This window comes from Mizuhopecten yessoensis, unplaced genomic scaffold (genome assembly GCF_002113885.1).
Source record: "Mizuhopecten yessoensis strain PY_sf001 unplaced genomic scaffold, ASM211388v2 scaffold641, whole genome shotgun sequence".
Taxonomy (NCBI): Eukaryota; Metazoa; Mollusca; class Bivalvia; order Pectinida; family Pectinidae; genus Mizuhopecten; species Mizuhopecten yessoensis.
In genome coordinates, this window is record NW_018403648.1 from 483532 (window position 1) to 501237 (window position 17706).

Below are 17706 nucleotides of genomic sequence, written 5' to 3' on the forward strand. Positions count from 1 at the left end.
GCTGATTTACTTTACACTTAGGACACTAACTATTATCATTTGTTTATTTACTGATATGTTTTGATGAAAATCCCTATGATAATCTTCTCTTTCAGGAAGTGATTTTTCAAAGTATACATCAAGCCAGTTCTTGCCAGTGGTACGGAGATCCTTACTTTTCAGTGAGGTCTGCCTCGATTTCTTTAACACGAATACCACAGGTAGGCGATAACATATAACATATGCTTAACCAGTTTGTGTAATGTACCAACCCATACACTGTGTCGTTTAGCATTAATCAATTTCATGTAACTTTTTTTTATAAGTTAAAGACTACATTTGCAAAAAATAAGAAAAAAACGACCAAACTACGAGAAATCATTACATTACTATACAATTAATGCGTGCTCTTTCAAACCCGTGATCAGACTGACAGACCCTTTGTGTGGTCATAGTCCGATACTGAGCCCCAGTCACAAGGTAGCACTGTTGGTACTCTATACTACAAAATCTTTATCCCAGTTCATTTATCTACCAAAAAAACAACAAAAAAAAACAAAACAAAATCTTCTGTTACGCCTTCAAAACTGAGCAGGTGTATTCCTTGTCTTCAGATTTTGAACAGATTGAAATATTTCTTTTTTGCACACAACTGTCGACAAGTTTTGTTTGAACGATTATTGTTAATGAATAAATAGCAACCAGGATTTTAATGAATTTGTTTTATAATTTACACTACAAATGTATTACCTATATGATCAAAGTTTAAAGCATAGTCCCGTACTGGAAACGTAACACAGACGACAGGGTCCATCATGGTCATACAATCATTGTCACAATATGTATATATATATATGTGAAATTACATCAATTGTCACTTGACATAAAACATAAAATGCAAACCGTTAAATAGTGCCGATGTCGTTATTTTAACATTTGAACTTACAAATTAATGAAGTACACACGATTTCATGTCAGTTTTACAAAACCCATCGGAGTGAATATCTTGTCATATCGTGTTACAAGAATCTAAATCATTGACATCTCCTTTCAAGGTTACGTTACAGATATACACTGGCATTTAAAAATGATCCAATGCTGACTATGTTTAAATACAGGCAACATAAGGAACAACTTTTCCTTGCGTTGGCAAGTTGGATTAAAGTTTTAAAACGACTTGGATGCATTGTATAAAATTTAATATTTGGTGAATTAGTCAGTTAAGTCTGGACTATTATCTAAATTTGAACCCAGAAACTAAACCATTACTGCAATGGAGGGATTATGAATTTGTTCTTGAACATTACAAGCCCCAGTTTTACGAACAACTCAAGGAAATTCCTTAACTTAACCTTTTCAGTGGAAAGCGTTGCTAGAGTTAAGGGCAACTCCGTAGTGTAGACTTTTCCTCAGCTCTAGCAATAATTTTAATGGAATCATTCTCAATGAATTTCCTTCGTGGAACTGGAACCTGAATGTTATTTGAGCTTTACAAATATTTCAACATTACTTGAACTGTGAGAACATCGCTAAAGTCTCGTTGAGGTTGTCGACTATTACTGAAATAGCCTCTGTACCATTGTATTTGAACTATACTAAACATGGTTCTCTAACAAAGAATTGGCGATCAATGAGAATTGTTCTTTAACGAAGTCACAACTTTTCTTTAAAATCCATTCTTTAACTGGAATCAGAACTATTACTGAAATGGGTTCTCCTGCATTGAACACTTGAAATTAATAAAACCTAAACCAAAGCTGAAAAATATTTTCTAAAAAAAACTTGACTATTGCTGAAAAAACATGCGTTATCGAGGCATCGACTGTATCAATGAAATTTGTTAAAACACCGAAATTATTCTCTAATGAGACAACGACCATTAATGAGCGTTTAAACTTACTGAAATTCTTTCTCTACGAAAACCTCGAAAATAGCTAAATACTTCTCTCTCTCACGAGGCGATTGAACCATGCTCACACGTTAATACAATATATCTGAATCTATAACAAAATAATTCATTATCGAAAATGTGAAGTAAACGACAATAACAGATTGATTTGACATTGTCTTGACCATTTTGTTCTCAACATTGCTATGAAAATGAGAAAAAAACGTACAACATGTAAATAAAAAAGACAATACTTGTTGTTTCTATAGATACGAAGTTTAAAACAGTTGGCGAGACTGTCGTTTATTTTATAAAGTATAGCTATTGTGAACAGTACTGTGGTGAATGTATATACTGTTGATTGACGAAACATAATGGACTACATATTCGATTTAGGTCGCAGTTTAAAGCATGTTAGATGTTTACTTTTAGGAAATATTTCTCCCACAACCACTACGTTTCCCTACTCCCAACTCATGAGATAAATCTGCGAGGAGTTGGTAAACATTTTTGGTTACCTACCTCATTGGTCACACTCTTATAATTATGCCGTCAAGTATCAGGTAAAAATGCTTAGCGGCTTCATATTCCATTGTGACGTCATAGATTATCGCAATTATTTGCCCATTCAGAAACAGGAATAATGTGTTCTCGAGAGAAACATATTCATTTCTAGATATACTATCTGAACGTTGTGGGAGACAAAGGTCCTTCAACTCATGCTGATTGATCTAACTCTCGTTAGTTAATTTTCAAGTTTTAAAATTCACTTGGTAAACCCACATGTCTTTATGCAATTTGAAAATTAACTAACTCGAGTTACATAAATATGTTAACAACCATCACTAGTTAGGAACGACTACTTATTTAATAGAAGTTGCTTTGGTAAAGTCCCTGCGCCAATGGTCGTATTCCCATATTCTTCCTGTACAAGCTGTCAGGGATATTTGCTCTTATCAACAAAAACGTTTTTGGCACTAGCTAAAAACAACGAAACTCTTGCACTTTATAAAACAATACAACATACATATGCATAGGATCACGCACTGACAACGTTACGTATGTGTAATTTTGGGCCGGGATGATACTGTATGGTGACAGCTAGGCTTCCGAAGTCTGAAAAGTCACAATGACAACAAGATTACATAATAATTCATTATAATAATTATACGGGACTCTTCATTGATATATTATGTAAACATATACACAAATAAGCGTGCTTTTGAAAAGGCGAAGGGCGGAAGGATAAGTGTCCTTGTTGCATACACACACACGTTAGAAAGTAGTCCATATGTCTACACACGCGCACAGCATTGCTTTGTTACGCTAATAAGTTTTGATGTGTTGTAACTCCAAGCGTGTATTTATTCACCGTCAAGTTCCTTCAGAAAGCTTGTTTTCTCCAACTCTCCATCAAATCTTTTCTCACTTGTCGAAATTCAGATTTCACTTCTTTCCACCTTGTGTTTTATTGTCCGGCAGTACGGCCTTAACGTAAAGTACCTCGCTGGTAACACGTCTTCACGCGTGACAATTCATCGCATGAAGTTGACAATTCTTTACACCACGATTACAAAATAAGTACTCCTGTGTAACTAGCAAAACTTCATATCACGTGTAACTAACAAATCCTCACGTGTAACTAGTACGGCCTCACGTGTAACTAGTACGGCCTCACGTGTAATTATTACGGCCTCACGTGTAGCTATTTTGTCCTTTCGTGTTATTGACAAGTAAATAAACTTAGCTTAAGAACGCTCCCGTGTAGCTTAAATGTGCCTTAGTTCTTTGAGACAACACATGTAGCCAACAAGTCCTTAACTGTAGCTAACACATCCTTACGTGGGTTTTCATCATCGCCTGTATGTGTGACGACAGTTGGAACCATACATATCGTGTTCAGATAGTGCTGACCACTGACAGTATTTACACTTTTAACGACACGTGACAATACCTAAACTGTTAGCACGTGACTGTATGTACACTTTTACACGTGATTATTTACACTGTTAACACATGGCAGTATTTACACTGTTATCATTGAACAGTGTTTACACTCTGAATACCTACAGCCTCTTCACACTTTTACACTGCCAGTATTTACACTAACAACACTGACACTATTTACACTGTAAACACATGACAGTATACACACACTTTAAGCGCTGACAATACCGATTATTGACACGCGTTTGTTGCTTTCCAGTTTCCAGGAGGATACAGAACAACAGTAACGACCGCCAACATACAGCACACTGTAAGGTAACATGTTTTTTCCCTAATAATCAGGTTTTTCCTTTAGTATTTTCTAAACATTTTAAGGTACACACTGGTCACGTGTACAACTAATAGGCGTTGACGACACACTGAAGTTTATCTACTTTGCTAACTTGGTTTCAGATAATGGCTGAATGGATTAGGCCCTTTCCGGTTTGGATTCTGTGGCAGAAAACTGGTATTATCTGGAACCAAACAAAATGCATGTTTAGGTTATTGCGATCTGTTTATAAAGCATATAGCTATTAAATTCTCAATCCAGTAATACATGATATCGAAATTGTCTCAATCTAGTAATACATGATATCGAAATTGTCTCAATCTAGTAATACATTATACCGATACTGTCTCAATCCAGTAATACATTATACCGATACTGTCTCAATCCAGTAATACATTATACCGATACTGTCTCAATCTAGTAATACATTATACCGATACTGTCTCAATCTAGTAATACATTATACCGATACTGTCTCAATCCAGTAATACATTATACCGATACTGTCTCAATCCAGTAATACATTATACCGATACTGTCTCAATCTAGTAATACATTATACCGATACTGTCTCAATCTAGTAATACATTATACCGATACTGTCTCAATCCAGTAATACATTATACCGATACTGTCTCAATCCAGTAATACATTATACCGATACTGTCTCAATCTAGTAATACATTATACCGATACTGTCTCAATCTAGTAATACATTATACCGATACTGTCTCAATCCAGTAATACATTATACCGATACTGTCTCAATCCAGTAATACATTATACCGATACTGTCTCAATCTAGTAATACATTATACCGATACTGTCTCAATCTAGTAATACATTATACCGATACTGTCTCAATCCAGTAATACATTATACCGATACTGTCTCAATCCAGTAATACATTATACCGATACTGTCTCAATCTAGTAATACATTATACCGATACTGTCTCAATCTAGTAATACATTATACCGATACTGTCTCAATCCAGTAATACATTATACCGATACTGTCTCAATCCAGTAATACATTATACCGATACTGTCTCAATCTAGTAATACATTATACCGATACTGTCTCAATCTAGTAATACATTATACCGATACTGTCTCAATCCAGTAATACATTATACCGATACTGTCTCAATCCAGTAATACATTATACCGATACTGTCTCAATCCAGTAATACATTATACCGATACTGTCTCAATCCAGTAATACATTATACCGATACTGTCTCAATCCAGTAATACATTATACCGATACTGTCTCAATCCAGTAATACATTATACCGATACTGTCTCAATCCAGTAATACATTATACCGATACTGTCTCAATCCAGTAATACATTATACCGATACTGTCTCAATCCAGTAATACATTATACCGATACTGTCTCAATCCAGTAATACATTATACCGATACTGTCTCAATCCAGTAATACATTATACCGATACTGTCTCAATCCAGTAATACATTATACCGATACTGTCTCAATCCAGTAATACATTATACCGATACTGTCTCAATCCAGTAATACATTATACCGATACTGTCTCAATCCAGTAATACATTATACCGATACTGTCTCAATCCAGTAATACATTATACCGATACTGTCTCAATCCAGTAATACATTATACCGATACTGTCTCAATCCAGTAATACATTATACCGATACTGTCTCAATCCAGTAATACATTATACCGATACTGTCTCAATCCAGTAATACATTATACCGATACTGTCTCAATCCAGTAATACATTATACCGATACTGTCTCAATCCAGTAATACATTATACCGATACTGTCTCAATCCAGTAATACATTATACCGATACTGTCTCAATCCAGTAATACATTATACCGATACTGTCTCAATCCAGTAATACATTATACCGATACTGTCTCAATCCAGTAATACATTATACCGATACTGTCTCAATCCAGTAATACATTATACCGATACTGTCTCAATCCAGTAATACATTATACCGATACTGTCTCAATCCAGTAATACATTATACCGATACTGTCTCAATCCAGTAATACATTATACCGATACTGTCTCAATCCAGTAATACATTATACCGATACTGTCTCAATCCAGTAATACATTATACCGATACTGTCTCAATCCAGTAATACATTATACCGATACTGTCTCAATCCAGTAATACATTATACCGATACTGTCTCAATCCAGTAATACATTATACCGATACTGTCTCAATCCAGTAATACATTATACCGATACTGTCTCAATCTAGTAATACATTATACCGATACTGTCTCAATCCAGTAATACAGAATGTACATTATACCGATACTGTCTCAATCCAGTAATACATTATACCGATATTGTCTCAATCCAGTAATACATTATACCGATACTGTCTCAATCTAGTAATACATTAAACCTTTTTTCAGCTTCAGCATCTTCCTTCATGCTTCAGACTTCTGCTATATTTGTTCTCTTTGTTGTTGTTCCCAAACACATAGTATCACTGGCCAACAATTCTGTCACTGTATACTCTGCCTCCGGCTTACGCTAGCCGAGGAGTTTACTGTTTTTGAATATTAGTTATACCCTATTATATTTAAAACAAGTGTTCTCTGGCTAGGTAAAGGAGAGGTTTTCTCCGAAAACAACCAATATCGTCTACACAGTTGGAATAACTTCCTTGTCCAAAACACAGTTCTACTGGTTAGACTGACACCGACCTAGTTCAGTGTTATGTAAAACACTTGTGTTAAGCATGATTTTACCTGTACTTACCTTTTAAACCCATGCAATCTATCCATTCATCTAAGGTTATTTTTCTGTTACTGTCAGCATCACAATAGCGAATGAAGTTCCGACTACATTTTCTCGTATCCTTCCGTTTAGGTATTTCCTGTCGAAACTGTTTTAACTCTTTACGCTCCAACATCTGCAACAAATAGAATCCATTTCCATGGCTACCACACAAACTATATCATGATTGGGGACCAAACAATACAGTATCCATAGATAAAATAAAATACAAGTTATTGTATATTGTCACAATGCATAGGTACACGTAGTACAAACAAAATAAAGTATGTTAGGGAGCACACATTCTCAAATTGACACAAGTGTATTTATCAGGGTTTTTTATGCACAAGTTTATATATCAATGATATGTAATGACTTTACGCATAAGTAATTATATATTATAAGTAAAGATATGATCCTGACAAAATAAAGCAAATAAAATTATGAATTTGTCCTTATTTTATGTTTGATATAAGGGTAGTCTCCCTTCAACTGAAGTGAGTTTACATTTCTATTTCTCTCTGTTCTGGCGGTTATTTGAGAGGCCTACTGTAGGACCAAATCTCAAATTTGTACCTACAGTCACAAATGCAGTTCGAAGTACACTGATTTCAGTGTCATGCTATAGTCTAATGTTCAGTGTCTCCAATTAGATCGAGATTAATTTGTATGGACCATTAGAAGCAAAAACAATTCCTTCTCATTAAAACCGTGTTTAATAGTATTTTGTTATGTTTTTATTCTTTTTGTTGTTGTTGTTGTTAAGTAAACACAGACTCCTATAGTGCGATATATTAGTAAAATACTAAAACTCATCGTAAATAAAGGACCAATCAAACAAGGAACAGAGGACATATCAAGTGACAAGGAAAGCCAACAGCTCTATGGAAATTAGTTAAATCACAAGGAAAGCCACCAACTCTATGACAATTAGTTAAATCACAAGGAAAGCCACCAGCTCTATGACAATTAGTTAAATCACAAGGAAAGCGACCAGCTCTATGACAATTAGTTAAATCACCAGGAAAGCCACCAACTCTATGACAATTAGTTAAATCACAAGGAAAGCGACCAGCTCTATGACAATTAGTTAAATCACCAGGAAAGCCACCAACTCTATGACAATTAGTTAAATCACAAGGAAAGCGACCAGCTCTATGACAATTAGTTAAATCACCAGGAAAGCCACCAACTCTATGACAATTAGTTAAATCACAAGGAAAGCGACCAGCTCTATGACAATTAGTTAAATCACCAGGAAAGCCACCAACTCTATGACAATTAGTTAAATCACAAGGAAAGCGACCAGCTCTATGACAATTAGTTAAATCACCAGGAAAGCCACCAACTCTATGACAATTAGTTAAATCACAAGGAAAGCGACCAGCTCTATGACAATTAGTTAAATCACCAGGAAAGCCACCAACTCTATGACAATTAGTTAAATCACAAGGAAAGCGACCAGCTCTATGACAATTAGTTAAATCACCAGGAAAGCCACCAACTCTATGACAATTAGTTAAATCACAAGGAAAGCGACCAGCTCTATGACAATTAGTTAAATCACCAGGAAAGCCACCAACTCTATGACAATTAGTTAAATCACAAGGAAAGCGACCAGCTCTATGACAATTAGTTAAATCACCAGGAAAGCCACCAACTCTATGACAATTAGTTAAATCACAAGGAAAGCGACCAGCTCTATGACAATTAGTTAAATCACCAGGAAAGCCACCAGCTCTATGACAATTAGTTAAATCACCAGGAAAGCCACCAGCTCTATGACAATTAGTTAAATCACAAGGAAAGCCACCAACTCTATGACAATTAGTTAAATCACTCACGTTGTTTGCATTAGCGTCTAAACATTTGAACTTCCACTTGGCGGCCTTTTCCTGCACTGTCAGTTCTGGGTCGTACTCTGGCCTTTTGCTGGAAAAAATAATAAATGAAATGAAATGATTTACAATCCGCTTTATAAAAACTATATAAGCTATTGCGTTAACACCCCCACATATATAAAAAGATATTTTGGGAAATGGTTTACACGAATTTCGAAACGAATAAAGGTTTGACTTTGATAGAGTTTATAAAGAAGAGGAAGAAGAAGAAGAAGAAAAAGAAGACTTGTAAGAATTTCCATACCTTTCGCATTATAAACTTAAAATTAAAATAGTACAATAAAAAAATAAAAATAAAGCGTGAAATACAATTGTACATTAAATGTTTATATAGGGGAGATTTTTTTGTTACTGTTATTCTATGGCAAAAGCTACCTAATTCATTTATTTTACCACTTTAGAACGCGCTTTGATCTTTTTCTTCTATAAAACTTTTTATAAATGCCGCCAGTAAAATATAATTCAAAAGAAGATTGCCGGAATAGTAATAAAGACGGTTAAAAACTCAGTAAACTGTTTGACAATGGTTTAATGTAAGCGAAGGTGAACATTATTCTAGCAATGGTAAAAATATTTCTTATAATTCATAACATAAATCAAAATAATGCTTAAATTACCGAAAATCAGCGTTTACATTTCAGTAAGCGATTATCAAGTCATTTTTGTCTAATCGCAAAGAGTAAATTGAAAACATTATGAATAAAAACAAGATAGAAATACAGAACATAGAATACAATACATACTGAACTATACAGTTTATAATTAATTATCAGAAGGTGATTATATATCAAATTTTGTGATGTTGACGGAGTGGTTCGTTGTCTCTACTTAAAGTAAGGATCATAAACTTTATTACTCGACTCTTTTCTCTTGATGTTGTTTTGAGACGTTGAGATCGGTAGTTCCGTGGCTGTTATCGGATTGTGTACACGTGTTGAAAGATAAGACTTGTACTTGTTTAGTTGGTATGATAGATACTACCTCACTGGCTCAACATGCAGGTGTCACCCCCTTCACTATTCTCCAAAATGTTGCTAAAGCACGCTCACCTGACCACTCAAGTGAGACGAATAGGATGTGGTAGCAATTTCAGTGTTGTTACTGCCTTGTATGTGTACCTGAAGTTGATATGGCTTTTGGTATCTAATTAATCTGGGATAAGCTTTCAGCACTTGGGACATGATAACAACTAGATCTTTTTTATATTCAAACCCTGGGATACACATATATTTCATGTTCAATTTCATTTTCAAAAATTCTTATGTGTATAACGTTGTCTCATTTAAAACTGTAGACAACATTGCAAACACACAGACCAATAGCAACAATTGTAACGTTTGGCCAATCAGGTGTCAAAATTCAATGATAACGCTAACTAGGAGTCTCCTGTACAACGTGTACATTGTATCCAAGATAACGAAGTTTGATCGAACGCATATATACAATTTATTACAATGTCAACCATATTATAGTAAAGGGACCAATGTTTCTCTTGTAAATGACACGAATATTTGCAATCAGACAATATTTGATTTCTAACTTAGCTTATATATTTATTTAATACAGAGGTCCCGCATGGTAAAACACCTGGTCTGGTGTTTTTCCTTCCACACACCTGTTCCAGAGAACCCTCAAATCCAATAGCTTTTGTACATACAATGGCGCGAGTAAATCACAACATTCGCATACCGAGAATCAACTGACAAGATCGTGTTACCTTCAATCTTTATAGCCTGACCATACACCTGTGTAAACTTAGCATTCCTCCTTTTATCCTAACACCTGCGAAAACGACAGCCAGGACTGGGCGCCTCGTACCAAGCATACACGCGAAGGGAAATGAATATCCAGCGTTCGACAGAAAGTGTAAACATATATTTCTTACGTCTACCTATGTGACGAAATTTCTTTAAGACAAAAATAATTTAAAATGGATCTAATATAGCGCGACTGATTTGTTCTATTGAGGTGCCCGTCCACTATAAAAGCGTACTCAACCGTACTCGTTTGATGTAACAACGTGGTGGGTTAAATGCAATTTAAAAATTTAGTTCTATGATAAATTGAAATCATCCATGCCATCCCGAACAATACAAACTGCGACTTCGTGATGGAACCTTAGAAGTCCAGGATTAGTGATAACCTGGCACTGGTATTAGTTATTGTCTGTGATCATGTCCACCTTTTTTTATTTCCCCTGTGAATAGAATGTCAAACAGCTGGCATGATCCCCTGTTGCACTCTGCTACCATTAACGACAATGCTTGTATACATAATACGTCAGACAGTGTAGAAAGGCTGAAACAATATTGTTTACACAGCCAATGATATTTTTTGACAGATTCTAAATAAGATTATTTCCTTACCTGCTACCATTTACTACGATGTTACATTTAGTGATTACTGTATAGCGTTTTAAATTCGCGGGGTCAATGTTTCGCGGTTTCGTATTCAGTACATATTCGCGGGGGTTAAATTTCGCTGTGCACTCGAATCCCATGTGTCGTGCAAAGTATGTTGAGTGTCATCATTTAAGGGTTAATCCTCGAAATACAGGTAAACCGTTTGGAAATACTGATCCCGTGTGTCGTCATGCGCCATTGACTTCCCCGAAAGAAAATCAAATGTGTATGTACCTTTGTAGGAGTAAACTGTAATCAACTAGAATTTTGTTTTTGTAAACAAAAACATATGTCTCCCCTTATTAGCCAATAGACAAACTTCAGTATAAAAAATAACAAAGGGCCATATCTCTTTATATATTGGGGCACGAGACCCGAATTTAAAGTGCGACACTCCTACTTCCCAAGATACGTTAAAACTATAGCAAGTTTGGAAAACGTAGGTGAAATAACATGGAAGTTATGCCGTGGACAAACTTCGGCATTACAAATAAACAAAAGGCCATAACTCTGTATGTAGTGGGGCACAAAATCTGATTTTAGTGCGCGAGATTCCACCTTCCCAAGATACATAAATATGGTAAGTTTGGTCAACATAGGTGAAATAACATGGAACTTATGCTCCGGACAAACTTCGGTATTAAAATTAAACAAAGGGCCATAGCTCTGTATATAGTGAAGAACGAGACCTAATTCCAGTGCACTGCACACTTTCTGTGGGTGATGCAGGTATACTCCAAGTTTGATTAATATATTTTTAATAGTTTAAAATGTACGGGCCGGACAAGAATTTACTGAAAAGGTTGCACTTGTTTGACCTTTGACCTTGAGGTGAAGGTCACAGTAACCTAATTCTAGTGCACTACACACCTTCTGTGGGTGATGCATGTATACCTAAAGTTTCACCAAGATATCTTTAACGGTTTAAAAGTTATGGCCCGGACACGTTGGGATTAGAAGAACCAGAAGAAGAACCAGAAGAAGAACCAGTACTAATAAAATGTTCTCCCTTCATTTGAAAGGGAGACATAATTAATCACCTACTGTGTACACATACACATGTTTTGGCAACTGATATGTAAGTGTTGTTTTTACATGGACTTTCCAGTTGTCCGGTGATAATCTGAGTTGAAGTCCGTAAAAGCAGATACCATTTTCGATAATTTCGCTGGTTTTTAGAATTCGCGGATATTTGACGACGTTTGTACCCCGGTGTGTTGGTAGAAGCGGGTCTGCATCAGGGTCATCGTTTGTTCGACCTCTAAATCAGGTGTAAATATCATTAATCAGATATTATTTAATTGATTACATTGATAAAACCCCTTGGTCAATTTGCCACTTTTCTGCGTCAAGTGAATAGTTATATCTTTATATAAAAGTAAAATAAAAGAGAAGTGTACTTTGAGAGATGTATTATTGAAGTCGTTAATCACAAACTAAAACATAAAAAAGATTCACGTTCTTTTAAGGATCTCTATCTCACTGCACTGTGGTTTTTCGTATATACAGTAACCTGCCCTTAATTTCATTTTGGACATAACATAAGCCACAATAATTCCATCCACTAGGTATCACAGGTAGACAGAATAACAATGTGATGTTCGGGAATCCTTGTGTAGCCATACTTCCTATTCGAACTCAGAGCACTATTTTTTTTCATTATTCGTCGGTTTATTATTTTAATAAAAGTCCCGTTAGGTATCCTTTCTTTCAGAAATGATTTATCGAAGCTTTTGCCATGCTTGAAAAATGAACTTTCGAATACATATTTTCAGTTTTTGGCAGTAGTGCGGGGATCTTTAATGAGTGGTTTTCAGTTATAGTTTTGTTTTTGAAATCCAATGATCATTTGGCCATGAACAACGACTGCGATTAAGCAAAATTTTGGCAACCCTGATTACATTACTTTTGCCAGACCAAAAGATACCGTTTACAACATTACCTTGGATCAGTTCCATTATAAACGTATATATCCATGTCTTGAGCAAGCTGTTCTAGGAGGAAATTCAAAAACCGTCGTTTCTTTGGCAGTGGGCAGCCTGTGAATATATGAACTGTGGATTCTTAAATGAATTCCAGGAATAACAAAACATAGGTTATAACATAAATAGTCCTTAGGCAATTGATCAGTATCATGATTAAAATACACTGTTAACTTCTAAGAAAAGTAAAATTAAATTAAACATGTCCCAGTCAAAAACGGACAGAAGGATAGACAAGATGATGAAAACTCATTAATCTTCATTTGTTTAGATTTCCACATGAACAACTGCCCCGCGCTCTCAATCATGCAAATAGTCGCCTTTTAATGAATTTTAATGCCACAGAGGATACACACAGCGAATTAACCACAAAAGTTATGAATTATAAGAGACGTACAAGGTTACCAATTTCAAACAGTCTAAAACTTCGGCTGCGACAAACGTTTATTAAAGTTGCATTTTTTCATGTATGTAAATAATATAACCTTTTCTAGATATTTTAATGACAAAGAGGATACACACGTGTAGCTAACCACAAAAATAATAATTGACCATTACAAACCCTCTAAAACTTTGTTTGCGACAATCGCTTATGGAAGTTGCTTCTGAACCCCTCCCCCCCCCCCCCCCCCCCCACACTAAAACAGCTCCCTTTCATTTCTCTCGCGGATTCCATGACACATGGGGGTTGTATCTTGTGAGTGGACGTGCCGGGGATGGGCGAGCCGGTCTTCTCGTCTACACACCAGCAGTATTGGGACGACTTGTGGCACTGCGCTCGGTTCCACTTCCCTTCGTCAGTACACACCGGGATAAAGATTCCTCCATCCGGGTCCTGTTCATGTGGTCGCATAGCCGCAGACTGTTCATCCCGGCAACTTCTCCTCGCTGAATTAAAATGATATACCAAACATCACAATGGTATACCAAACATCACAATGGCATTCCATGTTCTAACCGTTTGAGTAGCGAAACATGTAACGCTGTTTATTGTACTGTTCTTATATTCAAATCTCCAAAAGGTAATTTAACTCCAATCATATGTCGCTTGATAGCAGAGTTATTTTAATGAATTTTTAAATGAGGCAAAGCAACACTCTCTGAGCTAAGGTGGATGTGTCTCTGTCAGAAAGCCCTGCACCTTTCTAATGGAAGTCACTGGCATATGCACACGGCTGAGACGCAAGCAACATCAAGCAAAACTATTGTAAGTGATTACACAATGATCCAAAATATCACCAGTGCTGGTTGGGATTGTACTCTTACATTCTTTAGAACGGTTACAAAATGTTTGGTTACATAGTATGATTTCTTTGAAAATAATAAGTCATAATCTTACGTCAATCAAACTCGATTTGAGTAAAAACACGCGAGTCATTGGTGATATTGAGTCTCTATGAATCTGATGATGAAGCTCTGATCGAAAGCCAGGGTGACGCCCACTATTGTTGATGGTCAATTTAAGTTTAACGGCTTATCATGCCAATTGGCGTACAGCTATCGCTAAATAACATTAGACAATTAAAAGTATAACTTATTTTTCAGCATAACCCTGCACAGGATTTGCCTTGCTTTGAACTTGATAATAAAAACAATAATCATAGAAAATCGAAATCACTTCGCCAAGCAATAAGTCCAGAACATTCTAAGATTATTTGAAATACGAAATTTCGTTTCTAGAAAAGAAATATACGATAAAAGCTTTTTAAAATAACAACGATGAACATCTTACTGTCTTCCGTGTCAATGGGAGGCGCTGGGGTATTGGTACGGCGGGGATTGAGCCCGGATGTAGACCACCGGTTAAGTCGTGGAGGGAAGTCTATTATAAGTTCAGGCTCTGCACAACACAAGAGGGAAAACGGACTGGATGAGTATATACCCGTAGTGGGGCGTCAAAGGAAAATGATTGCGAGTATTACGGAGAAAGGTGTTCTCACTACATATACTACTGAGCAGGTGTTATACACACAAACACACGTGAATGAAATGAATTATCTAACATGGATATGATCATGTCGATTTGTAAAATTGAATATTATTGTTTATCCTCTCTGAACCCCCCCCCCCCCCCCCCCCCAAAAAAACCCCCTGCCGTTTCATATTTCATATGTGGAGTATTATATTCCATTCCAAAAAGAACAAAACATGAAGGTGAAACAGTACGGCTTTCTTTGCCAGTGTTGTTGGTCAATTAGGTTTGCCCTTTTCTGCAGAACTGAAAGAAGATTTCTTTTATCTAAAAATAAAAATGAACGAATATTGTTTTATGATAAAGAAACAACAAAAGAATAATGAAGTTTGAAAATATCGTCAAGCGTTATTCGATCTAAAAATCGATAAAACTAGGGCAAAATATAGACAAAGGGCAAATCTTCAAGGGGGATCATTGCAAAAGTGGAAGGAGGATACGGCCAAGTGTTCCAGAAGAGTAAGCATATTCTGTTTTCATCGATGACACTGCCCACATATATGTAGGTAGAAGATAAAGTCCGATTTCTCATCCTCAGAATAAGCTCTGAAATACAAACTAAGGAGACACCTAACCATAATAAATGTTGTCAAGGCAATCATTAAAGTAAACATGTACTGCACCATTGTGGTATTTGGAGTGAGCCGTTTATACCGAATAACCTGCGACATGTAAACACCGCAGATGGAGAAAAGGGAGGTTGCTAATAAGAATGGAAAGTTCACGATTGGAAAACCAATGGGGTCACACGTAGTATACAACTTGGAAGTAAGCCGTACCCTATGGCAGTACCCAACACAAATTCAATTCTTCTTACGATTTAATCATTCGCATATTTCATATTCCAGTTAAAATTTCGATATTTTTCCCAGATATACAAAATGACATCAGTTTTCCTGAACTGATGGCTCTATATGCATTAGATGGCTTGACAAAAAAGCTGTGTCTAGGGTGATGTATGAACGTTAACTAATTGCTTCTGTTATATTTGGCGTTAGAAAGAAAAATGCCGAAAAAAATGTCATTGCACCATACAGATAATTTTGACTCATCAGTGTTGCTAGGGGCTGAAAAGTTAGAAATATATTTGTCTAATTTTCTGTTGAAAAAGAAAAGGAAATGCACATAAATGAAATAAATGGCTTTTGTAAAATCTAGAAATGAAATAGAAGTCATTGCAGAACATTCGAACATCTTTTTTCAATCAGGACTTTTGAAACTCTGATTCTTTAATTTAATATTTTTGATAAATTTAGCAAATAAAATACATTGCTGTTAATGATAATGATGATATTTTGATTAAAATAATATGACAGTTTACATACACCAGGTCGTTTGTAAAATCTCTGTAATACTTTATCCATACGCACAACATTGTTTAAAACATGTTGTTGTTTTGTTTGGGGGTTTAGGGATATGATTGGAAGGTCGCTTTAATGTTGAAACCTGCGTGGTGACATAAACTCTTCCATGTTGAAAAGATTTCAAAAGCAGTAATTGTTATAATGTACATGTGGTTATACCCTATTTGTTTTCAAAGGTATATTCCTCCAGAGGAAAACACGATTAATGTTAATACAGAATATCATATACTTATATAAAAACAGGGTATACAAAAATTAACACCAACCCGATTCTCTTTAATTCAAAACTTCCAACATTATAGTGGGAAATTTTTCCCCTAAGACCGGAGAAGAACCGAACATCGCGAACGTGTTTACTCATATGCATATCTGGCTAGTGAAGAAAACACAAGCTTATATTTCACAATGTTTGAAATAGAAAGTGATCCCAACACACACTGTATAAAGCTGTATCTAAGAGGGTTAATCGATCAGATATGTATTAGACGATGTAGTGTAGAAAGCTGTACCACATGGCAAGGTGGACACTCTAAGGTAGAATAATGTACCACGTGACTATGTGGACACTCTAGGGTAGAAAACTGTACCACGTGACATGTAGGACACTCTAGGGTAGAATCCTGTACCACGTGACAATGTGGACACTCTAAGGTAGAATAATGTACCACGTGACAATGTGGACACTCTAAGGTAGAATAATGTCCCACGTGACAAGGTGGACACTCTAAGGTAGAATAATGTACCACGTGACAAGGTGGTTACTCCTGGGTAAAATAATGTACCACGTGACAAGGTGGACACTCTAAGGTAGAATAATGTACCACGTGACAAAGTGGAAACTCTAAGGTAGAATACTGTACCACATGACAAGGTTGATTCTTAAGGGTTGAATGCTCTACCACGTGACAATGTCGAATATCTAGGGTAGAATATAGTAGTACCACGTGACAAGGTTGACACTTTGGGGTTGAGTACTATACCACGTGACAAGGCTGACTCGCTAGGGTAGAATACAGTACTGTGCCAAATGACGAGGTCACATACAGATTATTTGGTTGAATCTCTAGGATATAATAATGTTTCAGATGACAAGGCTGGATATTTGGTCCTCTCTCTAGGATAGAATACTGTACCAC

The 17706-nt window shown here is 35.9% G+C and overlaps 1 protein-coding gene across 9 annotated transcripts in view; it reads right to left on the bottom strand.

The window, feature by feature from the left end:
- Positions 1 to 3209: 3209 nt before the first annotated feature.
- The window catches only part of LOC110451399 (SPARC-related modular calcium-binding protein 2-like), a 102631-nt gene continuing 88134 nt past the window's right edge, over positions 3210 to 17706 (bottom strand). For 7 of the 9 annotated variants that reach the window (XM_021499397.1, XM_021499411.1, XM_021499406.1 and 4 more), the window contains 6 exons: positions 14967 to 15074; positions 13884 to 14122; positions 13195 to 13289; positions 8794 to 8881; positions 6932 to 7085; positions 3210 to 4329 (listed from right to left, as the gene is read on the bottom strand). In XM_021499397.1, the coding sequence (XP_021355072.1) occupies positions 4253 to 4329; positions 6932 to 7085; positions 8794 to 8881; positions 13195 to 13289; positions 13884 to 14122; positions 14967 to 15074 (761 nt within the window). In that variant the 3' untranslated portion in view covers positions 3210 to 4252. The remainder of the gene's footprint in view (positions 4330 to 6931; positions 7086 to 8793; positions 8882 to 13194; positions 13290 to 13883; positions 14123 to 14966; positions 15075 to 17706) is intronic. The other 2 variants (XM_021499428.1, XM_021499435.1) reach the window with 1 other exon arrangement.